The sequence below is a fragment of the Marmota monax genome, unplaced genomic scaffold (assembly GCF_021218885.2).
Source record: "Marmota monax isolate L192 unplaced genomic scaffold, Marmota_monax_Labrador192_F-V1.1 WCK01_AAM20220418_F8-fsc00012, whole genome shotgun sequence".
Classification (NCBI taxonomy): domain Eukaryota; kingdom Metazoa; phylum Chordata; class Mammalia; order Rodentia; family Sciuridae; genus Marmota; species Marmota monax.
In genome coordinates this window covers 1,558,833-1,585,149 of record NW_026695227.1, presented here as the reverse complement: position 1 = coordinate 1,585,149, position 26,317 = coordinate 1,558,833, and the positions used below count along the sequence as shown (strand labels likewise).

Below are 26,317 nucleotides of genomic sequence, written 5' to 3'. Positions count from 1 at the left end.
TGCCTTAAAGACATATTTAGGATTTGATGTAAAGAACAAGGAAAATGGATATGTCATCCTCTCAGCTTGCTTACCTAAGTGCACTTTCTAAAAGAAGGAACTGAGGAAGAGGGTCAGGAGGAGAAACAGGTCCTAGAGAGGACAGCAAATGAGGGTAGTTTTGAACAGGCTGTTTGGAGAGAAAAGTGCACATACACAGATGACTCTAAGGCTGTGGAGTTCCAGGAGAGACAGATCAGCGAATAGAGAGGTCCAGGTGGAGTTTGTAGAGGAAGGTAAAATTATAGAGGGAGCAGAAGGAGAGAGCCCCAAGAACGCCTAGGTGGTGCCGCAGCTGCCACATCACAGAGGCTCCCTCCGCATGCCTCTGCCTCCAGGACCCAGGGGGTCATCAACAGAACCCCTAGAGACAGGGAGCCTGAGTACCGTTTCCAGAGCCACACACTAATTCTGAATGAATTAGCCAAGAGAACATACCTAAGGATTTGGTTCAAAGGTTGGCTCCTGGGGCTTGCCCAGAAGATTGATGGGTCTGTTACTATGCAAACAGGTTCAGTCTGCCCCTGACAAAATGGAAGCCAATTACTCGAGAGATAAGGCAAGGTGATGGCAGAAAAAGAACTTTACTATGATGAATTAGTGATGGGAATGATGGAGGACTCTTTCATCCTAAAGGGCTGTCTTCTCCAGTATAAACTTAGGGCTCTTTTATACAGGGGATGGGTGATGGCAGACTGGTGGGAACCTTCTCACAAGTGGAGATTTGTGGCCAAGTGACACACATCTGACCCGAATCACCCAGTCACAAGATGCTTCTCAGTTCTGCAGATTTAAGGGTAAAGATCTTTATTTCCTTGTACTGCTCTTGTAATTGATTCAGTAGCCCACCATGCAGTTTCTAACCCAGTACACAACGCACTGGCTAGTGGGGACAGCTGCCCCAAGACCCTTGCCGATCACCAAATTCACAGCAATGAAAGAAAAACTACCTCACCTGATTTTGTGGAAGACAAGGGTCAGATGAGGTTAAATAGACAGGCACAAGATGTGGTCTCATGCTCAGCTTCAGCTTCACCTAAGACGGATGTAGCTAATTGACTCATGCCTTTCCTCAGCCTGCCTAATCTGAAGCATCTTCTGTAATACTTGTTACAAATTCTCATACCCTGACCCAGACTACCAAATCAGAACTTCCAGGAGAAGGCCCTGAGACTCTGCATTTTTAAGAGCATGTAGGTTCAAGAAACACTCTATGTTGACAAGGAAAGGCTTCTGGTCTGGTTTATAGCAAAAAGTGTCCATCCAAGCTTTTCCCATTTGACCCTGGGAAGGTGGGAAATGATTGGCCTGATATGGCATAATCCATGGAAAGTGTTTATGAATCACTCTTGTCCCTGGAGATATTCAGCTTTCAATTCACATCTTCTTCTCCCCCTAGGTTTAGTGTTCAGCCCACCCTACCCCACTACTACCTGCTCTGACCCTTCCAGAACACACTTGCCCTGTGTTGGAAAGGGGAAATGTCAGCAGCATATGCCTTGAAAAATCAGGAAGATAAATCCTCTCTAAGCTTATGTGGTGGGACTTTCCTCTGTTTCCAGTTTGGTTTATAGAATCGGAAGGGTTATTGTTCACCCATTTTGGTTCAAGTCAGTTTAGAAAATTAATGTGCTTGGGAAAAAAAGGCAATTGATCTTTGGAGGGATCAATCTAAAATGCTTCTCTTATTTTTTTTTTGTTTGTTTGTTTTGCTTCAGGGGATGCTTTTCCTTCTTTTCCTATTTGAAGTTTGTTCTTCTGCAGCTCTCCTAGGAAACAGCACTTTCCCAAGCTTGACAAAGAAAAGCCTTAGGGAAATAAACTGGGACATGATGGAATGTACTCAGCCCAAGAAATAAAGAATTTCCTTTCTTTGCTCCAAGCTCAGGCTTGTGAGTTGCTTTTATCACATTGGATGTAAGCGTTCTTGTTTAGGACAAAACAAAACAAAACAAAATCTAATGGGTGATCAGCTGAAATTCATCAAAATTATTTGAGAACAAATGACATTGGAGACACCAGGGCAGACAAGAGGGAAATCTGAGCATGGTATTTTCTGAGTGGGAGCCATAAATCTAATTAGCCTGTGCAAAAAAAAAAAAACAACTTCCCCAAAAGTTCACATTCAGACAAGATCAGGCACATTCAAAGTGGTATGGCCATAGACCCAAACATTTCACATTCAACTTATGTGTGCAGGCACTTAACTAGGCCCAGGGAATACAGAGGGGGAGGAACAATTTCTCATCTTCCTGGGACCTACAGAATAGTAGGAGAAAAACAAGTAAACCAACAAATCACACATATTTTTAATGCTCTGAAGATCTACTACAGGAGCCCAGCTGTGTTAGCTTCCCGTTGCTTGACAACTGAGAAAATCAACTCACAGGGAGGAAAGGCTCATGATTTTGAAGGTTCCGGTGCATGCTCACGTGGCCCTGTTGCCTTTGGCCTGTGGAAAGGCAGCACATCACAGCAGGGAGCATGTGGTAGAAGAGGTCTGCTCGCCTCATGGCAGGTGTGAGGCAAAGGAAGAAGAAGTGACCAGTGTCCCCATACCCCCTTCAAGGACATGCCCCCAGTGACCTCACTCGCCTCCATTAGGCCATGCCTCCTAAAGGTTCAACCACCTCCCAATAGCACTACAGGCTGGACAGCAAGCCCTCAGTATATGGTCCTGTGGATACATTTTAAGATCTAACCATAACACTAGCACAAAATTCACTGGTTATAGGCCTCACTGAGTGAGCAACATTTGAGCTGAGGTCCAAAGAAGCATAGGGAAGATTCCAGGGGGAAGTGGTCAGAGCTGAGGCCCTTCTAGAAAAGGGCTTATGGGTCAATTTGGCTCTGAAGCCGATAACTGAAAGCAGAGGTCATTAAGAAATCTAAATTGAAGGATCAAACCAAGAAGGACTGACAAACAGAGAGGAGAGAAGCAATGAGCTCCTCACATGGGTTACTATGGAGGCAGGATGATGGTTCCCTTGTTCCTAGAGTGGCTGGGCAGGGTTGGAAGTGGTCATGTCTGGCAATGAATAAGATCATCCATTTGCCCCATGTGCCTTAAAACATTTGCATGATTTTCTAAGTGTCCCATAAAATGAAAATCACTGGGAGGCCTTGCTTACGCCTTTAGGCCCCAACCAAACTAAGTGTTGGGAAAATCTACTTGGGAGTAACTCCAAATATGTATAAATATGTTGTGACATCAAATTTCCTCACTGTAGCCAGGCATGGTGGCACAGGTCAATAGTCCCAGCCATTCAGGAGGCTGAGGCAAGAGAATCAAGGTTTGAGGCCAGCCTGTCTCAAAATAAAAAGGGCTGGGGGTGTAGCTCCATAGTAGAGCATTTCAGAGTTTCCCCAGTAATGGGGGTGTGATGCACACACAGCCACGCCCATGCCAGGAATTGCTGAGATTCTCACAGACCAATGGAAAGAGCATGAAAAGTTCTCCATTGCTCTTTATGTAACCTCTTCTCCCCCGTCCCCCACACAAAATCCTCACTGTATACAGGAAGATGTCCTACACTGCACTGCATTCCTGGCTGAAGGAAACAACTTGAGAAAAAGTTGTTGTTGGTGGTGGGGGGGCGGTGTTGGAAACTGTGAAAAGTGAGCTAATGCCATTTGACGATGATATAGCTCGCAGAGTACATGAGGAAGATCACCAGAACCACAGTCCCTGGGACAGGGCATTCACTCTAAGTCAGGGATAGTTGGCGACTTGCATTCCTTTTCAGCTACACAATTGACAGTACTGTGTTGCTTCTAATCTGAATAGAAATGCTTTTTATTTGGCATGATAATATGTATGTTCACATACAGTGAATATACTGCAAAAGAACTGGTTTCCCTGCTTGTAGGAAGGACTGTACATGACAATTACATCCATCTGTGTGTATGGGGGCGTGGTGCACACATAGCCATCAGAAAACAGCCCACACCCATGCCAGGAATTGCTGAGATTCTCACAGACCCCTGGAAAGGATTTCTCCAGAGCATGAAAAGTTCTCCACTGCTCTTTATGTAAAATTGATAACTGTTTTTCTTTATACTCTTTAATTTTCTCTTAAAATTAAATGCAAACCACACATGCGCATGTGTGTGTGTGCGTGTGCGTGCATGCACACACACACACCCTGGTGACTGAGGTAAATATACAGACGCCTATTTGGAGCATCTCACACAGCCACCAGGTTCCTCAGAAAAGAAGGAACAGAAAGGCAGGCTAGTGCTTTTGGGGGCCAGAGGTGATCAACACACTCAAAAGACCCTCCCCTGCCGTGCCAGGGTCTGTGTCTTCTGGAGGCTGCTTCCTATAATGCTGTCCTCCCTCTTTCAGGAAGCATGGGCCTTCTGGGAACTAAAATAAAAAAACAGATTCTCTAACTGGAAAAAGCTTCCACAATGAGGTCAAATCCACCCGCCCCCTTTCAGACAGGTCATCGCACTCAGAGAATTGTAACTTAATATTTTCCTGAGCTTTGTAAATCTTTAATTCCTCTTAACATACTTTTCTCTTGACTATTTTGCCGGCTCTCTGGTTTTACAATTTTTCCTCCTACTTAGGGGCTCTCTCCCACCCCCACCCACTCCCACGCTGTCTCCTCAGGCAAGGCCTGGGTCCCCTCCCTGCCTCGCTGGGTAAGTGCAGTCCATGTTCCTTGACCCTCATCCCAGTTCCCAAATATGCAGAGTTCATGGGATTATGACTCAGCTGACTATAACTCATGCTATACAAGTTCAACTACAAACCTTTTTGATTTTGCTGAGTAACACAAATCATAGGGTTCTTTCTTATGTAATTAATCATCCTCAAAGAACAACATGGACTGATTTTGTTGTTGATATTCTTTAAATATATATATTTGTGTGTGTGTGTGTGTAGTAGCGTTTGCCTAAAGAACTAAATCAAGCAATATTTTAGGCATTGATTATGTACCTGAAGGTGAGCACACTGATTTCTATAAAATAAAGTAGCTTTTTGAAGGACTCTACTCATTATCACTGTGCCAATAATGACATAATATTAAATATGACATATACCTTATTCACATGGTGCTTCTGTTCTTTGTAAAGCAAGGTTGGAAAAAAGAGAATTGTTCTGTAAAACACGGCTGCCAGTCAGAGGATTCATAGCATCCAATAATGGCACTTACTAACAGATGAGGACGCTTCCAAACAGTAAGGAGCATTTTCCTTCACACCCAAGGGGCAAAGGAAGTGTTTGGGTTGGAGGTATAGGGGAAGAAAACTGTGCCATAAAACCCATAATCCCTCCATGCAAAACCCAGGAGAATTCCAAGCACTTGCTTTTAGTCTCTTGCTCTTAGTTGTCTCTAAAACTCACTGATTTTAGAACTCACATGGCTGAACAATGTACTCTGGGTCTCTGGCTAGCTTTGCTGTAGATAACCCCCCTGATTCATGGGGTCATGAGGTTAGCAGTTGCCTCGGTTGCTTTTCAGGGGTTTGAAGGCCACTTTTGTTGAAACCACCCACCCTTCATGTGGGCCTCTGCAGGTATCCAGTTGGGTGACATCAAGGAGCCAAAAACTCTACCCTCGGCTCACACTAACACCTTTATTTTCTGAACCTGGGTCCCATGAAGAGCTGTGAAGATTGATACATGTGTGCAGACCACTGATCACTTCACCTCATACCACCATGCTTTTTTTAATCCCATAAATGCCCTCAAAGCCTACTCTTGGGAGGCAGGTTTGAGTCCTGCTCTCCCATCAGGCTTCACCACCTTGTGAATAAACTTGCAAAACTCGCGGGTTCAGTGATCTGCATACTACACGCAGACAAAAGGAATATGGTTCAGTAACACACATCTCTTAGACTCAAATACTAATAAGAAATAATGACTCGGATGTTAAAAGTCCTGAATCCTCAGAGTTATGAGAACTTTTAAAACTTATCTAGCCCAGCCTTGCTCCAAACAGAATTTTCCACATCCTCCCCAGCACAGCATCCCTGAACCTGACTTCTCTAGCACGAGAGAACCATTACTCCACAGGAAGTTCTTCTTGAATCTGCCTTCCTAAAATGTCTGGCCACCAAGCCACCTGCTATGCTGTGGTAATTAGAGACAGCTGGGAGGCAGTGAGTTGTGACTAAGAGGTCAGGAGGCAGCCCTCCCGGCTTTGACCCCCAGCCCTACCACCTGGCGATACGCCACCTTGAGCATACTTGGCCTCTCGGTGCTTCAGTGTGGGCAGGTGTTAAATAAGAGGGGGATGATAGTGATAACTCATAAGGTTTTTCTACATATTAAATTATATCATACAGCTAAAGCACTTAAAACTGCCTGCACAGAGCGAGCACACAGTGTGTGATTAACCATCTCCAACCCCAGCAGCCATTCTGTACATTGCAAAGTTCTAAAAATAGCCCCTCTGCTAGATGTGTGCCCCCAATTCAGTGGGAACCACACCTGCCTTGACCTCAGCTTCACAAACGTCTCAGTGCTGCCGATGAAGCCTCGACTTTTCTGCTGCCGAGCCTCAAGGTGGGTTGTCATCAGTCTTACAGGCATCTGAAACTGCCAGGTCTTTGCATAAAAGCAGCTGTCAAACGAAGCCTTTCCAACCTATATTTATGTAACTATTTGGAGAGTATGAATACATTTACATCTATTAAACTAGATTCTTGGTTTGGTAATCTTCATTCTAACTTATAGAAACACGTTGTGTTCTGATTTTTATTAGTCAGCCTTTCCTAATTTTGCATCATGTCCAAACGTGACAAATATGCTTTATTTTTATCCAAGTTATTGATAACTGTGTTGTTACCAAACATACCCAAAGATAAAACCCCATGGCATTCCACTAGAAATCTCACCCAATAAAGGATCTCTTCTTGAATGTTTGACTTATGACTCCATCTAACTCTAAATGATTATTATCCCTGCCTTCTTCCCTCTTGTTAATAAAGATATCATAGTCAAATGAATATATGCTCTTTCTATTTCAATTCCTTTTGAGTAAAAAAAAAAAAGTTGATCTGGAATTATTTTTTTCTTAGAGAAAGATAGTTGACTTTACAAAACCACAGGATATGGTGCTAGGCCCCACCATTGTGTCCCAGAGCTCAAGGCATGGAGTCAGCACTGGAGGTTTTTTAATTGAGTTGAAACAAAGCCAACAGACTGATGATGTGGAGGAAGAACCAAGTGAGAATCAATGGGGACCAGGGAGTTTGGTGGTATTCATGTGATAACCAAATTCCACTGTAGTTCCATCTTCTTGCCCTTCAAAGATCCTTGCTGATTTTGGTGCTGGAGATTCATGGCTCAGGGCAACACCTTAGGCAAAGTTGTTGCAAGCCCTACAGTTACATGCAAGGGTTTCCCAAGGACTCCCTCTGCTGTCACTAGTTACACAGGGAGTGAGGAGTCACAGGGGTGTGTTCCCCTGTAACTTCACATAAAGGAAAAAAGAGGTACTGGGTGTGGGTTTTGATTCAATATGGAACTCGGGGAAGCTGAAGGATCATCACTTTGACTGGGCAAAATGAAGATGAACTCTTTGCCTAATGGTTTTCAAGCCCTCCCTTGACAATCTACTTTCCCAAGAAGTGAACATCCATAGGACTTGAGTACTCCCAGGGAGGGAGGAGTAGTAAACCAGAAAATCCCAGTCCCCACCCAGTCCCTACCCAGTCCCTCTCCCATGGCTTATAAGGAGAGGGGGAGCCAATGACCAGAGGAGAAACCAAGGGAGAGCACCTGGGGAAACAAAGGAAAGTGAGAGAATGCTTAAAATCTGTGATGACCGTGGTCAGTTCATTGGATTATTTGCTCAAAGACTCCTGGGAAACATGTCTAAGACTGACAATAGAAAGAGCAGAAAACTGGAAATTTGATACAGCTTGAATTAATTCCATTCAGCCTCCAAAATGGGGGCTGAGTGGCACCAATGGAAGGATCTCTCTGACCTCCTCAAACTCTACAATCTTAGGCACTGGAATGTTCCACTTCAAAGGGTGGAGAAAACTGTACAGACCTGGAGGTGGCAGAAATCAGGGTCAGGCACCAATCTAGCTGCCATGCAGACCCATCTGAAGCAGCAGCATCTGCCCTGCACAGGAGGAACTCTGGACAGCCACCATGAGGACAGACCATGCGGTTTCCAAAGGCAGAAACTTAAGAGCCGGAGACGGACTCCCAGATCCCGGCTCGGTGGCCAGCACTTGAGAACACTTTTTTTCTGAAACTGTCATCTCCAATTGTGAAATAATCCCAGGTTTTAAGTAGAGCTGAGACATTGGCAAATCTGCAAACCCTGATAGCAACAGAAGGAAGTGGGCACGGAAGGAAAAGACCAGCAGGGCATGATTCAGTTCTCAGCAGTAATGAAAAGTGGAGAAACAGAGGAAGGAAACTCAGAATGCATGGGAGAAAATGGGACTTACTGCTGTGTTTCCAGGGCCGGGCTGTACTCTTTGTTTTGGCACGCTTTTCCTGACTCAAAGCCAATATTCTCACCACATAAATACTGGTCGACATTAATAACAGCAGCATATGAGACCATTATCTGTAAAGATGCCAGATTGCATGCAAATGGATTGGAAATACCTTGGAGAGTTTCACAAAAATAAAACAAAGGGCAAAGAAACTCTGCCAGTCGAGATTAAGAACAAATTCTTCAAAGATGGGTGGCGGGTGGCAAACAGCTCATATTTTTAAATGGGACATGTTTGTCTCAAGGCAGCTGAATTTCTGCAGCTCTGCTTTGTGCCCTTCACAAGAAAGCAGCCTTAGATGTCTGCTTTTGAGAGGTACCAAGTCCCAGAGGGTGGAAGCCTGAGGTTTTACCGCCATCCAGTGGCACTGTGGGGTGTGGCAGCTTTGGATCGCCTTAGCTTTCAGAGAGGCAGAGGTCATCCATCTATTTATCGTCTGACAATGAAAGATGAGATAAAAGCTGTTGAGCCTTATTGCATTATCACCCATTTAGTTCAAAGGAGATTACACTTTGGTTCCCAGCCATCAGTCAATGGATATCACCCAAGGACCAGGCTGGGCTAAATCTTTACATTCCATTTCTATCCAGGTAGGAGCTTTGGAATCTTCTTCTCCAATATAATGGTTCTCCATTGCCAAACTCCCAGCCCCTGAGATGTCCCTATTTGAACAAAGGAGCTTATTTATATAGAGAAGACATGAGATCTAAAAACGAGTTAACAGTCCTGGGGGGTAAGTGCTGCTCAAAGGGGGAGCACACTCCTGCCAAGCGGAACAAGAATCTAGTGAAGCAATGGCCTACTGCTTCCAGCTCAGGGGACCACTTTACCTCAAAGGGCACAAACAGATTTCCAGAGCTGGAGACAGGCACCATCCCCAGGTCCTCTCATGTTTGAGGAGGTTGACCAGAGGAAGACAGCCATGGGGACACAAAGAGCCAACAATTCCTCTTCCCTAGAGCATTGTACAGCTTACCCTCCACTCATCTGCCTTTGTTTGGTTAGGAGAGGAATGATGTAATATTATGATATATATTTATTTGGGTTTTCCCCATGATTCCAGGCTTATCAGTTCCTCACCAAAGTGGGTCATAGAAACCTAATCTTCCCCTGTCTTTAGCTGGTCCTAAGAAATTTTCTGACTTGTCTATTTTTAGGCCATAAAACCATCCTTATTCCCAAGGGATCCTGTCCCCTGCCCTGGAAGAAAGAGTGCTGTACAGAGAGGTCAAGAAGAACGTGAATAGACGGACTTACCAGGTCCCTCCAACCCCAGTCTACTAGCAATCCTGCCTGTGCAGGGAAGCCTCCATAGAAACCCAAAAGGTCAGGGTGCAGGAAGCTTCCAGACAGCTAAACACGTGGAAGTTTCTGGAGTGTGGCACATCTAGAGAGGGCAGGGAAGCCGCAGTTTCCTTCCCCCATACCTTGTCCTATGCATCTCTTTAACTGTATCCTTTGTAGTATCTTTTATAGTAAACCAGTAAACATGTTCCCCTACGTTCTGGGAGCCACTTGAGTAAATTAAACCTGAGGAGGGGGTTGTGGGACCCCAATATAAATCAGATGGGCCACAAGCTGGGTCTTGCTTGCAACCTGCACCTGAGGTGAGGGAAAATATCACCTTGGGAACAGAGCCCTCGGCCTGTGGGATCTGATGCTACCCCAGGATAGTCAGAATGGAATTGTTGACACCCAGCAGGGTCCACTGCAGCAGCAGCACCATTTGCTTGTTGGTGAGAAGTGCCCACACCTTTCGGGGTCACAAAAGTCTTCAGGGGTGATGGTTGTGGTGTGAGAGCAGGAGAACTTCATCTTTCCTAACAGCAGGGAATATGCACTTCTTCAGCCCTACGCTAGGACAGAAAAGCAGCTGTGAAACTTACAACAAACCTCACTGGGTCATGTCCTCTTGGGCAGAACTAGAATAGTCTAGAAGGATTCATATCATTAATGGTCATTTTCCTTTTCAATACCAAATGAGGCTTAAATATTAGCACAAAGTCTACTACTCAATCTTGTAGGGTATAAAATACCCCTAAATCAGCATGTCATTCACCTCCTCCCTCTTCTCACCTCTGGCCCACACTGGTTTTCTCTTCTTTGGATGCAAAGCAGAATGGCAGGCCTTTACAGGTAACTTCCTAACTTACATACAGACTTTTTAAATATCATTCAGTTTCTATATATGGGGACTTTCTATTTCCTTCACCAAAGGGAGATTTCCTATTCCACTGCCCCACAGAGCTGCTTCTTGAATCAATAATAATTTTTAGATACCATGTCTTTGCCAAGAGATATTGTGAACCAATGCAGTCAAACACTGGATCAAGGTCTTTCCTCTCCTACAATAAACCTCAGCTGAAATGTGACACTGGCTTTCAGGTCTGTCTGTCTTTCCATTCTAAAGCAGCCCTACCTCTGCCTTCCTGGAGCAAAACTTCAGGACCTGTGATGCTTCCTGGCTTTCTCACATCTGACAGCCTTAAAACTTGGGAAAAACACACTCAACTCAGATGTAATGAGGAGGAAAGTCACAGGGGAAAAGGGTCAAGTACAAACCCCATAAAACTGAGCCTGAACTCAGCTCCAACAGGAAACCTAACAGGGGAGCCCACTATCTCTCCCTCAGTGTCAAATATCCACCACCTATACCACTGCTATGGAGGAAGAGTCAACACCAGAGCTGGGGATGTGCTCAATGATAGAGTGCTTATCTAGCATATATGAGGCCCTGGGTTCCATCCCCGGGACCACGGAACCCAAAAAATATTTAAAAAGTCACCGCCACATCTTTATTGCATATACAAGTGAATAACTTACCACAGAATACCCCCAAGAGTAGGCAATGCCCACTTACAGAACTCAGGAGGCAAATACAGTGTAAATCTATTAACAGAGGCTGGGAAGCAAACAGATTAGACAAGAATTTATAAGAAGAGCAGTGCATAAATTTTCCTGGCCAGGAGAAACTGGGCTTGTGCATGCTAGTGAGGTTCAGAGAACTCCTGGCAAAGTACACATGGAAGATTACGTCTGGGGGTCAAGAGCAAGTTTGGGGATGGTGTAGGAAGCGAAGGATGCCCTGTGAATTGGTGCTGGGGAGCTGTAGAGGCCCTATGACAAGGAACGTCATCTAGAAGCATAGATTTGGGTGACCTTGACCTCTCCTGTCAGGCAAGAAGGCAAGGAAGGGACTACGGGGAGGTTGGCTTCCAGTGTAGATTTTGACAAGATGAGGCTGAGACACAGACCCTTGCTGGATTTGCTCAGATTTTCAGTTCTGCTCTGGCCAAGTGATTTCCACCAAACCTACCTAATGAATCGCCTCAGGAGTTGAATGAGCCAGCATGCGGTCAGATGCCCAGACTTTTAGTCACACATAAGAAAATAGTAAGAGTCACCCTGAGCTGCCCAGGACTCCCACTTCAATAAAGTACCCTAAGTATGGGACAAAGGAAAAGACCACAATGCTAAGAAGAACTGGAGTCTCAGAAGCCCCACAAGCACAGTGGCTGAGGCTGAGGGCAGGCAGCTGTCCCCACAATGTTTCATGCAGTTCTCTTGGAAGACAGGATTTAGCCCACATCTCTTTGGACTGCTGGCTGGGTCTGCTGCCTGGTTGCAGTCACTCCATTCTTCGGAACAGAGCTAACTGCCCTCTTTCCTTCCTTCGTAGTCATTGTAAGGGCTGGTTCGAGCCTGGGCCCGGGGGATGGAGAAATCCTTTTGGGGAGTCCGATTCTGAAAAAGAAGTGATCATATTGTTAAATTTCAAAGATCTTCCAAGCTGGGCAGGGATTTAATCTTTCCTTTCTACCAAGTCTCCTCCTAGGTACTGAATGTGCCCAGCATTCCACCCGACCCCCCATGAGGCAGATTGTAGGAAAAAAAAGACACGTCATCCTTTCAAGATGGCTTCCCAGGAGCCATCAGACAACATCATTCCCAAAGGGCAAATGTCCCTGAGTGCAAACACTACCAATAAAGAAGAAGGATTATTTACCTGAAGCTGCAAGTGGGTGGAATAAGGGGCATAGCAGGTATCCCCTCCCTCTTGAAAACCTGAAACACAGGGAGAGGAGAAATTGAAGCATTAGGGCCACCTGTCCCACTGCACCATTTACCACAGTATGTATGACAGCTTGTCTCTTTGTTTCTCCAGTAAACTTCAGGTTTCTTGCAGAGAAAGACCATATTCTCAAGCCCAGCACCAGGCACCCAGTGAGCACACTGATTAGATGAAAGAATGACATGGTCCCTAAGGAATCCCCTTTCCAAAATGTTCTCCTCCACTGCAAAAGCACCCTTGAAAAGTCATTAAAAAGTCTTTTCAGATGTAGATCTGACCAGAGGTGTCCCTAGAGTGAATCTCACTAGGGATTTACTCACTTCCTTAACTGCCTGACAAGGCAAGAAAGGGAAGGACTTGTGAGCACTTGTTTTCTGTGTGTTTTTGGGAAAATCAGAGAGTTTTAAACTTGGGAAACATACATAATCACTATTAATGCCACTTAAAGCAATTCAATTATTTCTCACCAAATTTACCTGCCCAATTTGATACAATTTAGAGTACAAGCATTAACCAGAATGATTCTTGCCCTGCAGCTGACCCTGGAGAGTAAGGAACTCATGATGAACACACAAATAACTACTGAATGAGACAGACTCTGATAAGAGCATTTCAAAGTTCTACAGATGCAAGGGCGGAGCAATGACTGAGAGAGACTGGAGAATGCTTGACTTGCGAAAGGGTCAGAAGAGCAGGAGAAGGCCTCATCAGGCAGAGGACAGGTGCACCTGCAGCCCAGCCACTGTGGCAGGAAGATGCAGGGACTTGGTCTGTGTGGGCTGAGGGCAAGGCTTCAGAGGGGCTTGAGGCCTCACAGATCTGACATAACAGGATGGATGGTGCGGGGGTGCAGTGAGGAGTGTGAGAAGCCAAGTGTGGTGGCTGGAGAAGCACTTGAGGAGAGTAAGCTGACAGCGTCCCACGCACGAAAAGCATAAAGGAGAAGCCAAAAGAGAACCATGACAGGGAATCCAGGAGTAGGTGACAGAGTGAAGCCCTGGGAATGCAAAGGAGGGGTTGGGATGGTAGAAATTCTGCTCCTGCCATCCCACATGCCCAGAAGAGCGACCAGGCTGCAGTGAAGAGCCCCAGGAAGCTCAGCACCTCAGGCTTCCAAAGAAAAGGCATTTTTTTTTTTTTTTTGTACTAGGGATTGAACCCAGAGGCACTTAACCACTGAGCCATAATCCCAGCCCTTTTTATTTTGAGACAGGGCCTCACTAAGTTGCTGAGGCTGGATTTGAACTTGTGACCCTCCTGCTTCAGCCTCCCAAGCCACTGGGATTATAGGCCTGTGCCACCACTCCCAGCAAAAAAAAAAAAAAAACAAAAAAAAAAACCTCTTTTAAGTGGTGCTGAGAACACAGGCTTGAAGTTCCCTCATTCCTGTTCAGAAACCATTTCTACCCTGTGATAGACTCCAAGGTCAATGTGAACCTAGAGACCAATGAATAGATCGATCCTCATAGGCAAAGCAGCTTCTGGCTATCGGTGTGGTCTCTCTCTCTTATGAGAATATCTGAAGAGCCCCTGGCTACTCACACCTCCCAAGGAGCACAATTGGCTCATTTTTTTTTTATGTCATATGTCATCTTTTCCCTCCCAGGGGCCCAGAGATATACAATCAAATGTTTGTGCTAAAATCAAAAAACCCTGCCAGTTTATAATAAAAGGACTTGCTCCCTCCTGCACCCCATGTCAATGCAGGAAATCATGGCTTGGCATCCTGCACTCTAATCCACAAAGGCTGGAAGGAATTTCCACTTATCTTTTATAAAAAGCACAGTCTCACCCACATACCACTAGAAACTCTCCCAGTCATTCCTTTTCCTTTTCTTTGCCCCATCTTATTTTGATTCAGAGACACCTACCTGGTATTGCATAGAAAGTACTAGATAAAGACTTCAGAAACTAGCTACTGGTTCTACTTGTCTCTAAGTGGTTGGATGATTTTAAGCAAAATCTGAGCTTTGGGGAATTTATTCATTCTATTAGGACATAACCTGGAAAAATCCTGCATATTCCTTATAGTTACAATATCCTCTGACCCTCCCCCACCCTCCCACCCAAGGATTCTCAATCGCACCTTGAGTGATTTCCTCTTGAGAATAGGCTCTGTTCTCCATACCATAGCTCTGCTTCATGAGCTGAGGTTGACAAAAAGCATCTTCCACTGGGTAATCCATGGGGTTCCGTTGCTTTGTAAGCAGGTAAAACTCAGGGGCCACATAAGCCAAGAGGAAAACCCAGCCATTGGCAACCAAGGCTGTGCTCAAGATGGTGTCATCCCATTCGGGACCAGGGGTAGGAATCAAGAGCAAAGTAATCCATGCCACCCAGATGACAATGGAGAAGAACATGGTGAGGCAGATGTGGGCCCCATGTCTCTTCCAGCCACTGAAGGATCCACAGAAGGTGAAGAAGGATGTGAGGAAGGTCAGCGCCATCAAGAAAAGGACGTAGATAAGCAACATGATAAAGTCTTCATTTCGACGAGCAACAGAAAGCTCAGAAAAGATGTCGACATTGGTCCTGTTCATGGTGAGGACGACATATTCAATGGCAATGACATCCTGTACCAGGCTGAAGCCCACGGCTAGACCCAGAATCACCATCCAGGACAGGGGCTGCCTCCCACGGACTAGCTTCATCAAGTTAAAAGCATGAGCCAGGAGGCAAGAGAAGCAAATAGAAAAGAGCACACCAAAGAGGAAGAAGCGTGTGGGCCCTGTGCCCCCATCCAGCTTGATGATGAAGGCGAAGGTGAGGCCAAAGACCCCCAACACTCCCAGGAGGAAGAGAAATTGGGTCGGGAGCATTTTCCGTCTGTTGGAGTCCTGCACCCTACAGATGAGGATCAGGAGAGCGAACATGAAGGCCACTGAGGTCACAGCCCCTGCTGCGGCTATTGTTTCTAGGACGATGCCCCATGCTTCAGACATATCACAAAGTCTCTGGTACCTGGAGTCCAGGTGTGAGCGGCAGCCACTGGGGGGGGTTGTGGTCATTCTGGTCCTACATAAAAACAAAGTTAGGGTTGGGGGTGAGTTTGAACAAACCCAGACACAAGACTGAAAAAGGATTAGGAAAAAATACATGTTCAGCCAATTTTGCCCTTGAACTTGCTACATTAGATAAAGCTACCAACTTTTCCTTTACTTTGAAGCCAGAGGATCCAATGTGCCAAAGAGGTATTTCTTTTTTGTGTGTGATATGGTCAAAAACCATATCACATATGACCTGCCAGAGTTCTTAATATTTCAGTTTTTTTCTTTCTTTCTTTCTTTTTTTCCCCAAAGAGGTATTTCAGAGCCTAGTTTCCTCATCTTTAAAATAGGGATAATAATTTGCATCTCATAGGGTTGAGGATCCAAGGTGCCAAAGAGGTATTTCTTTTGTGTGTGTGTGTGATATGGTCAAAAACCATATCACATATGACCTGCCAGAGTTCTTAATATTTTGGGCTAGTGTTTTCTTAGGAATTCATGAACACAGAAATATCTAAGCATAAAGTGAACACAGTCTCAAGTCTTTTTCCATCTTTGGCCCTATTTCAGATATCACTTGTAAGCAACCCATTCTCTCATGGAACAGAGGAGTTACCAGAACTGGAGATTTCTCTGCAGAGACCTAACATTCACTTCTGAGTCCCTGATCCCTCTTCCTTGGCTCTGCTGTCTCATATTGAAAGAGTTTCCCCCTAGCTTTAACACTTACATGGATGGTTTGACTAATTCCCAAAGAATGTGGAAGGAAACTTCCTTACCATAACCAGCTCTAAACTAGCTACCTATAAGGATGGAAGTCCTGGATGAAACAAAAACAGGGGCTAACTCAACAACAACAAAACTATTACTAATACCTAAGACTCATTTCTACTATGAGTCAGAATTTGACTTCTGATCACCTTACATAAATATTAGTTTAATTTCATGTCAACCCTATGAGATGCAAATTATTATCCCTCTTTTATAGATGAAGAAACTGAGGGCCAGGCATGGTGGTTCACACCTGTAACTCCCAGCAACTTGGGAGGCTGAGGCAGGACAATCAAATTCAGGACCAGCCTCAGCAACTTAGAACCTGTTTCAAAAGAAAATATAAAGGGCTGGGAATGTAACTCAGCAGTAAAATATCTCTGGGTTCAATCCCCAGTTACACACATGCACACACACACACACACACATACACAGATTAGGAAACTGATACTTGCTAAACATCAAATATATATATATATTAGATAAATTTTTTTTTCCAATGCTGGAGATCAAACCGGGACCTTTTGCATACTAAACAAATACTCTACCATGGAGCTATATCCTTGACCCCAGAGATAGATTTGAATCCAAGTTCCCTGGCTCTAGGATCCATGCTCTTATCGACTATAGGTGCTCTCTCTCTCTCTGATGAGTTCTACAGGATATTAAAATACAATCTGAGGGCTGGGGTTGCGGCTCAGAGGTAGAGCGCTCACCTAGCATGGGTGGGGCACCACATAAAAATAAAATAAAGGTATTGTGTCCACCTACAACTAAAAAATAAATGCTTTAAAAAATTATTTTAAAAAAATGCAATCTGAGCTTCTCTCCCCTACCCACCCCATCTTTCTTTCATTGGATGCCCCATTATGGCCCTGATTTCACTCTTAGACCAGGAAGGCTGAGAGGCCCCAAGTGATAGATGATTCACAAGCAGGTAATCTGCTCACTCACTTGGGATAATCAGGAATTGACTGGGTATGCCTCAGCTTACTTCCCATATATCTGCCCTTAATATCTCAGGAAAAAGCCTTTTTTCTCTGCCCCACAACCTCCTTGTGAATTTGACACCCAGGTGACCCCCATGACATCTAAATCCCAGGGATTCAGGGAACACTAGGAAGCTAAATTAGGGAACTGGAAAGAGAAGGGACTTTCCACATTTCCTCAAAGTTGGTGGCTCTCAAATTTCAGTCAATGTCAGCTAATTCAACATTGCTAGACATAGCTACAACCCCAACAGTTTCTACATAAACTATAAATTTTATCTGAATTATTTTGTTGTATGCTATTTGTGCATGAAGTCTTTCTCTTAGCTTTTCTTTTTCTAGTGTGGGGATTGCTCACTCGTTGGTGAGAAGCTCTAAATGGACCAGCAGAGAAATGGGAACTCATGGGAAAGGGGCACAGGGCCAGGAAGAGAGGACTTGCAGAGGCCTTCCACGGAAAAGCACAGTGAGAGCATCTCCCTTGTCTACTATGAATGCATGAAAGGAAGACTCCTTCGAGGCCAGCAAGGACAAGGAAAGCAACACAGGCCCTGGCATCTCATTCCATCTCTCCACACCCTCTGAGAGTAATCTTAGGGGTGATAATCTAGCAGGAAAGGTATTTCCCTCTTTTCTTTGTTCCTTCACCCTCCTGACTTCCCCTGCCAATCGCCACTTCCCCGCCCCTCAAGGTATTTGCTGTCTGTGGTCAACTAGTTGTTATCATAATTACCTGACAATTACTAAGGACTTTGAACCTCAGGACTCTAAACCTTGACCGAGACTGATGAAGACAAAACAGTGCGGAAAAAGAAGCAGTAAGACAGAGATCCCAGCCCCAGCTTGGACCTACAGGCCCCTCATTCAGCTGTGAGGAGGGAGGTGTGTCTTGGAGCTTCCAGGTTCCAGACCAGAGCCTAACAAGCAATGGGCAGTGGGTGTGGAGAGAAGAGAAAACTGATTTCCCCTAATTCATCTCCACCTTCCCAACCAAGTAAGGAGGATAGAAACAGTCCTAAAATGCCTGGAAAACATTAAGAAAGAAAAATAAATAAATAAATCACTTTGGCACACGCCTGTAATCCCAGCCAAAGGAGAGATGGAGGCAGGAGGATTCCAAGTTCCAGGCCAGCCTCAGCAATTTAGTGAGACCCTGTCTCAAAAGATAAAACAAAAAGGATGGAAGATACAACCCAGTGGTAAACACCCCTGGGTTCAATCCCCAGGACCAAACCAGTACAAAAAAGAAAACAAAAACCCTTTTTAAGGTTTTTATTATTGAACTTTGTATAATAGAGGCCCTGTGTTCAAAACTTGGTTTCAACAATTATCAGTATATGACCAATTTTGCTTCAGCTAATGCCCCATCCCACTCACTAAATTATTTTTTTAAGAGAGACTGAGAGAGAGAAAGAGAGCGAGAGAGAGAGAGAATTTTAATATTTATTTTTTAGTTTTCGGCGGACACAACCTCTTTGTATGTGGTGCTAAGGATCGAACCCAGGCCGCACGCATGCCAGGCGGGCACTCTACCACTTGAGCCACATCCCCAGCCCTCACTAAATTATTTTTAAGCAAATCCCATATATCATATAATTTTATTCATAAATACTCTACTATGTCTTTCTAAATAATAAAACTCCTGAGCCACACTTTTAAAAATCAGCAATTTTTTAAATATCAAATATCCAGTTAAATTTTTTTTCTTGGTATTGGGGATGGAAACCAGGTCCTCATGCATGCTAGGCACAAAGCTCTACCATTAACCACCACACCTCCAGACACACAAATGTCTTCTTAAAAATGTCTCAGTAAATATTATTAACCCGAGTGACTGATTTTTTTGCCATTACCATTGTAATTTACCTCCATTAATCCTCATCCACCCCTTCCCCAGCCTTATAGGGATTGCTCAATAGGTTGAAAGCATTATAAATACTTTGCATTTAGTCAGAGGAAAATAAAACTGTCCAGGATCATTAACAAGCAAGTCTGTATTGCAAGAGGTTTGTGTACCCAGAGGATGGTGCAGATGAGGAAGAGACACCAGGAAGGTACCAGAGGAGGAGCACAGGGTACTGATCACTTCGTGCTGCCTTAAGCCCTTTCAGAATGAGTCAGGGCATGAAAGAAAGGTTAGAAAACAATCAGGGAAAAAAGAAGGAACAAAAGGAAAAGAAGAAGAGGAGGAAGAAAGAAGGAAGGGAGTCACATATTAGGCTCAATCCCAAAGCCTTCTGTCATTCCTTCCTCTTAGGAAAAATGGGTCTCCAGTGTGTGTGGACCAAGTCACATAACCTCTCAGAGCCTCTGCCACTGCTCTGTAAAATAAGGAAAGGAGCACACGCCTTTATTCCCCGAAACTCTGGGGCTAAGGCAGGAGGATTGAAAGTTTGAGGCCAGCTGGGCAACTTAGTGGACCCTGTCTCAAAATAAAAAGGGATGGGGATATAGCTCAGTGTCAGAGTGCCCCTGCATTCAATCTCCAGTATTTTAAAAAAATCATAACGATAGTGGCAATATAATTATGAATAAAAATAATGACAACAACTGCCACATGAGCCTGTCACTATGCCGAGTATGAAGGTTTTAACGTGTATTCTCTCATTTACATGTTTTTACACATACGATCTCATTTAATATTACTACAATCTATTTATATTTAACTCTGACAGATACAGTCATGTGTGTACCGTCACATGAGAAGAACATTCTTTAGAGTAGTCATGATCATAACTCCGTCCTTCACTTTAAATCACTGTCATGGTCTATGAAGTTTTTCTTCTTTCCTTCAGCCTCTCTCCTCCCTCATCCTCTCTCTCAGCACTGGCTTACTGAGAAGTTTCCAAACCTAGTGATTCTATACTTAGTCTTTCTCTCAATTAACTTTTTCTTTTCTTTGTGATACTGGAGATGGACCCCAGGGGTACTCTACCTAATAGGTGACTCCTTTCCTTCCCTCCTCCTCCTCCTTTTCCTCCTCCTATTCTTTTTCCTCCTTTTCCATTTTTTTTTTTTTAACCTTTCTTCCACTCCCTGACTCATTCCAAAAGGGCTTAAGGCAGCACGAAGTGATCAGTACCCTGTGCTCCTCCTCTGGTACCTTCCTGGTGTCTCTCCCTTATCTGCACCATCCTCTGGGTACACAAACCTCTTGCATACAGACTTGCTTGTTAATGACCCTGGACAGTTTTATTTTCCTCTGGCTCAGCTACATACCCAGCCCTTTTTAAATTTTATTTTAAGGCAGTGTCTAAGTTGCCCAGCTAGCCTCAAACTTGTGATCCTCCTGCCTCAGCCTCCCCAGTAGCTGGAATCACATGCATATACCACTATACCCTGCTCAATCAACAAATATTTAAGTGTGTAATTTGTGTCAGATACCACACTAAGTGTACAAATCACACAGTATGGCCACTGCCCCTGGAGAGCTAATAGAGTCAGTTGCACTTGTGCACAACTCAGGAGTTATGGGGTACAGAGAATGCTGAACACACATGAAAAATAGGGACCCCTTCTACCTAATTGGGGACAAGGTGGGAGTGGCAGGCAGTTTGAGAAAAGAAACTGGAAGAAAAGACATGAGAGATGAACAGAGAATGGCAGATGTGTTCATGAAGGTAGAAGAGAAAGGGCTTCAGGAATGGAGGGATCCAGGATAACTCCTAGACTTCTGGCTTAGGCAGCTGCTAAATTTAGCTTTGCTGGATCTTAGGTTAATAAATAATAAATCTTAAATTAATAAATAAATTTACTCAAAGTCATTCATTGCTTCATTCAGTCCTCACTGAATTACTATTTGGCCCCCATTTTACAGTTGAGGAAACTGATGCACTAAGAAATTAAATAATTTGCACAATATTATGTGGCTCTTGCTGGGTGCGGTGGCACACATCTGTAATCCCAGTGGCTCAGGAGGCTGATGCAGGCTCATTGAGAGTTCAAACCCAGCCTCAGCAACGTAGCAAGGCCCTAAGCAACTCAGCGAGACACTGTTTCTAAATAAAATATTTAAAAAGGGCTGGGGATGTGGCTCAGTGGTTAAGCACCCCTGGGTTAAATCCTGGTTAAAAAAAAAAAAAAACTGTGGCTCTTAAAACAATGCAAATCTTCTAAGATTGTTTTCTCCCTGGGATCATCTACAGCCTTCTCCTACAAGGTCATGCTCTTGCCTCTGACCATGAATTATTCTCTTAACAAGAAAGACCCTTTCCCTCTTGTTCACAGTCCATTTGCCAAATTTCTTCAAAATTTGACCCAAAATCTAACCTCTATAATGAGGTTTTAAAATTATCAATATTAATCCTATCTCATTCTAAATTTGTAGGTCTTGTCATAGTTTTTATAACTAAGTGTTTTTAGGCCCTGATGTTTTTCCATATATATGGTATATATTAACATTATCACCAGTGCTGACCAGCCTGTCAGATAACAAGCTTCATAAGGAAATCAAGCAGATCTTCTGTTTGTTGGTATCAATCTCACCATGTACTCTACATGGCAGTTGCTGAGAAAATATTTTGGACTAAGACTGACAGCTGAATATTTACCCAAAGCAAGTTATTTATTAGCAAGTGTGAGTAATAGGGAGTAAAAATTTTTGAAGATGAATACGTGCTGATGCAAATCCTCATATTTTTATCCAGGTTGAGTTATGCTAAGGGAGGAGTCCCTCAAGAAATCTCTCTGCCCTTAGCAGGATTACAGGAAAAGGAAAGTATTCATAGGAAAATCTCTAGGCTCCCCTGTTACGGGTAGCCAGCCCAATTGTGATGACATAAAAGTGAGGCATCATAGCAAAATCTCATGAATAGCATCTTACTAACATCATGACTTGAGTTTCTAGGTAGTTACTGGGAGAAAAAAATCATCACAGCACTATAGTTCAAAACAAGTGTAACAATAATGTTCGTACTCATTTCTGCACTTTTCCTCCTACTCTAAACAGCACATGTAAATTTTAGATTAATATGAATATAAAATAAATATCGGAAATCTTTTTTTTTTCAGTTAAGATACTGAGTGAAGCTTCCAAATCTCTTTGGCCCAGAATTCTGAGAAATCAAATTTCCAGAAAACAGATAGAGAATAAAATAAAGTTCTCTACTGATTTTATATCTCAAAATTCTTAAAGATTTCTTCCTTCAAATAGTTTACTTCAATATATAAGGACAAAATATTTATGTTGGATTCAAGAGTCCAAAGTTAAGCTTTTCATATCTTCCTACCAGCCTGACTTCTAAACCTTCTGAATGGCACTACCATCTACTTGTTGCCTGGTAGATCTAAAAACACAATATATACTGTCTAATGGGGGAGACAATGGGGAAAAACAGACTACATGGCCTAAAATTAGATGACCACAGAAAGCAAGTATTATTACAGTAATGAAATGGTGACTTATTTTGAAAAGACTAAATTAAACTATTATTTCTACAAGAACATCACCCAAAGCAAAGGAATCGAGAAAGGTTGAAAGTTAAAAAAAAAAAAAAGAAATGAAAAAGAATTACTAATAGATAATGCTTATTTAAGAGGTATTATGAGTCAAACATAGTTAAATAGCTGGCTTACAGTAAAAGAATTAAGCAAGAGTTGAGATTTTAATATCACACAAAGTTGAGGTAAGGGAAAAAGGCATTATATGTACCCCAAAGCTTGCTTCAAAATAATTAGTGATGCTCCACATTGAAGATAAAACTGTCATAAACTTTCATGTACCAAATACAGCACCAAAATACTTAAAACAAGGATTACTGGTATAGAAGGAGAAACCAGAAGAAATACTTAATTATAGAATATTTCTTTGTCAGTCTTTGGTGGATTAAATACACAAAATTGATCTTTTCTTTTTTTTTTTCCATACTGGGGACTGAAACTGGGGGCACTTCTACCACTGTGCAATAACCCCTCCTTTTTATTTTTTATTATGTTTCAGGGTCTCACTAAGTTGCTCCAACTAGCCTCAAACTTGCGATCTTCCTGCTTCAGCCTCCCAAGTAGCTACAATTCTAAGTGTGTTAGATTTCCATTATTAATCATATAATTCAGATCCTCTGTATCAGTAATAAGCAAGCATTTTCTGTAAAGGGCCAGTAAGTAGTTCAGGCTTTGTAAGCCATATATTTGTAGCATGAAAACAGTAATAAATGTATGAGCATTGAGGTTTTCCTATAAAATTTTATTCACAAAAAGAAGTTGTGGGCTATATTTGGTCCATGGACTATATTTTGCCACCCCTGCTCTATACGATCACTTCTACTTAAGTGGTCATTTGGGGGGATGATTACACTCCCCGAAACACACACAAAAAAAGCATATTTTAGAACACAAAGAAAAATCTGAGGGCTGGGGTTGTGGCTCAATGGTAGAGCGCAAGGTGCTGGGTTCGATCCTCAGCACCACATAAAAATAAATAAAATAAAGGTATTGTGTCCAACTACAACTAAAAAATAAATATTTTTTTTAAAAAAGAAAAATCTGAAATTCTAAAATAAGAAAAGTATAGATTACATATTCTGGCCACAATGCCATAGAAATAGGACTAAAAGTAGAAACAAATGCACTGAAATACTCTGAAAGTCAAAGACTCCCTCAAGAAAAACTGCTGTCCTGTTTACTGTGTATTATACCTTCACATCATTTCCTCAGCTCAATCTTGTGAATTTTTACATAGCAGTAGATCCAGAATGAGAAGAATAAGAATTGCAGTCAAAATTCTTCTTCAAAATCTTATCTTCAGTTACCACTAAGGAACAGAATATTAAAAAGTAGATTCCAAACAAGACATGTGCAGACAGAGGGGCTAGAATCTTAATGCAGGAAAGGCACTTGGGGCCTCCCTGAGACCTCCCCCTCCAACCCCCAGGAGGTTGTCTGATGACAGTTACATGATCCTGCTGAGCAGAAAGAAGAAATCAAGTTCCCTGACGCCACATTGAGAGCTCTTGGGAAACCACACAGTTCTGCTCATTCCATCGGGCCTTTGGAGCCCTGCCCTCTCCATACTTTTGAGGGAGCAAATTCTCAGCACCTGTTTCCACCCTCTCTCCCCTTCATTCTTACATTTCCTAATAGTAGCCAGCATCCAAAGATGACCTCACCCTCATCCCTCCCATGGTCCCCAGGCCATCCCGTCTGAAGTGGCTAAAAGAATTCCTCCTCAGGAATAAGCCCACTGCAGTGGCTGATTGCGATGAACCCTTCAACAGGTGCATCATTTACAAAAGCCTCTTCAGAGAAATCAGCCTGGAAAGGAAGGAATGGAAAGAAAGTCCTTCAACCTCCTTGATCCTGAGCAGACTTTGGCCATTTGCTACCCTTCTTCCCATGGATATTTTAAGAGATATCTTGAACCACATTTAAGCCATTCCCAGGGGCTACTTAGTTGTTGAAAGGTGGGTGGTTACTGCCTTTTCGTTTTCCATCTGCTGGGTATTCCGGAGCCACTCCAGGGACTAGGGATGGAGAGGGACTGGGAAGGAGGTGGGGCGGGTTGGGGGGTAGGCATGGCAGGAAGAGGGAGATGGTGACAGCTGCTTCCTCCCGAAAGGAGAGTATGCTGTGGAATCCAATATAGAGAAAAGGGGTGGCTTCTAGATCTATTTCCCCAAAATAGAAGAGTACTTGTAGTGGAAGAATAAAATTAATGGAAACTTTTCAGTATCTCAATCAAGTAGTAACTGTCATCATCTCCTCCTTCCTACACCCTCCCCCAATTTTCCTAGACCCTCTCCACCCTAGTCCCTTCCCTAACTTTAACATTTTTCTCTCTTTCTTCTCTTGCCCCAAATTGATCCCAGGGTTGCTCACCTCTTTTCTGACAAGAGTTCAGCCTATTCGGAGTTTGTAGAATGTGTCTAAGCAGAAACTATTACCCTGGTGATCTTTTTGCTCTCCGCCTCTATCTTAGCATGGGAAACCCAGAAAACAAATTCTGAGTTGAGTTAAACTAGAGGAATCCCCCTTTCTTTCGGATTAGTTATTTCCTCATAGTCAGCTGTAGTCCATCACCAGGATTCCTGGCCTCCTCTAGGCCACCCCTCCCAACGCCTACTCTCCGGTAATGATTTAAATCTGGAGGTCCCGCGCTCTCTGAGCTCCACGCGCCTCACTTACCCTAGTGTCTAGGTTTTGGCGGTGAACTTGGCGCCCTCCTCGCGCGTAAGAGAGAAGCACGCGGGCCCCTCGGTGCTGGACGAGTCAGTCCTTGGGCAGTGATCCCGCCCTCGGCTAGCTGAGCAGTTATAAAGGCTGCCGTCGCGGGAGGGAGGGAGCGGTGAGCAAGGGGGTGAGCAGAGGGCAGGGGCGGGGAGGGTCAGGGGGAGAGGACACGCCTATTCCAGTTCCACGGCACTTGGTGCTGTTATGAAAATAAAGTCACCGTGCCAGGGAATGAACCAAAGGATTCCTGACGTCAGAAGCACAGTCACTCCTGAAATGGTTGGGAGGGGGCGGAGGGGAAGGAACGCGGCGGGACCCACCTCGCGCAGCGCAGCGCAGCGCATCAGACTCCTCCAAGACTTGCGCTCAGGCTACTCCCGGAGCACCGGATGATAGAGCGGCCACGGAGGACTGCTCCTTACAGGCCCTACAGGTTGTCACCTCCTGGAGGAAACCACACCCGCCTTCCCCGCTGGCACTCCAGCCCCACAAGGGCAAGGACCTGCAGGCTAGATCCTAGCAGCTCCCTTGTTAATTTCAATGGAACAAGCCTGCACTTTCCCTTAGCTTAGCTTTTCTCTCCACCCTCACACCCCACCAGCGCGGGATGGAAAGCCAGACTGAAGGAAAAAGAGATGACCACCCTCCAGGGACTCCAGCCAAAGCGAGATAAAGGTCCAGGAAGATTTCTTCACTGGGTCCAGTTCAACAAGGACACTTGTCAAAACTTGTGACCAGATGCTAGACGCTGTGCCGCACACGTAAACCCAGCATCTCCGGAGACTGAAACCAGAGGATCGCAAAAGGGCAGCCTCGGCAAC

The 26,317-nt window shown here is 44.0% G+C and overlaps 1 protein-coding gene across 1 annotated transcript; it reads right to left on the bottom strand.

Annotated features, from left to right (window-relative positions):
* Positions 1-11,286: 11,286 nt before the first annotated feature.
* Positions 11,287-25,607, bottom strand: Gprc5a (G protein-coupled receptor class C group 5 member A). Its single transcript, XM_046436278.2, has 4 exons — positions 25,452-25,607; positions 14,673-15,601; positions 12,521-12,579; positions 11,287-12,258 (listed from the first exon to the last, which is right to left on the bottom strand). The coding sequence occupies exons 2-4, from the start codon at positions 15,592-15,594 to the stop codon at positions 12,166-12,168; spliced, it is 1,074 nt and encodes a 357-aa protein (XP_046292234.1). The 5' UTR covers positions 15,595-15,601; positions 25,452-25,607; the 3' UTR covers positions 11,287-12,165.
* Positions 25,608-26,317: the final 710 nt, after the last annotated feature.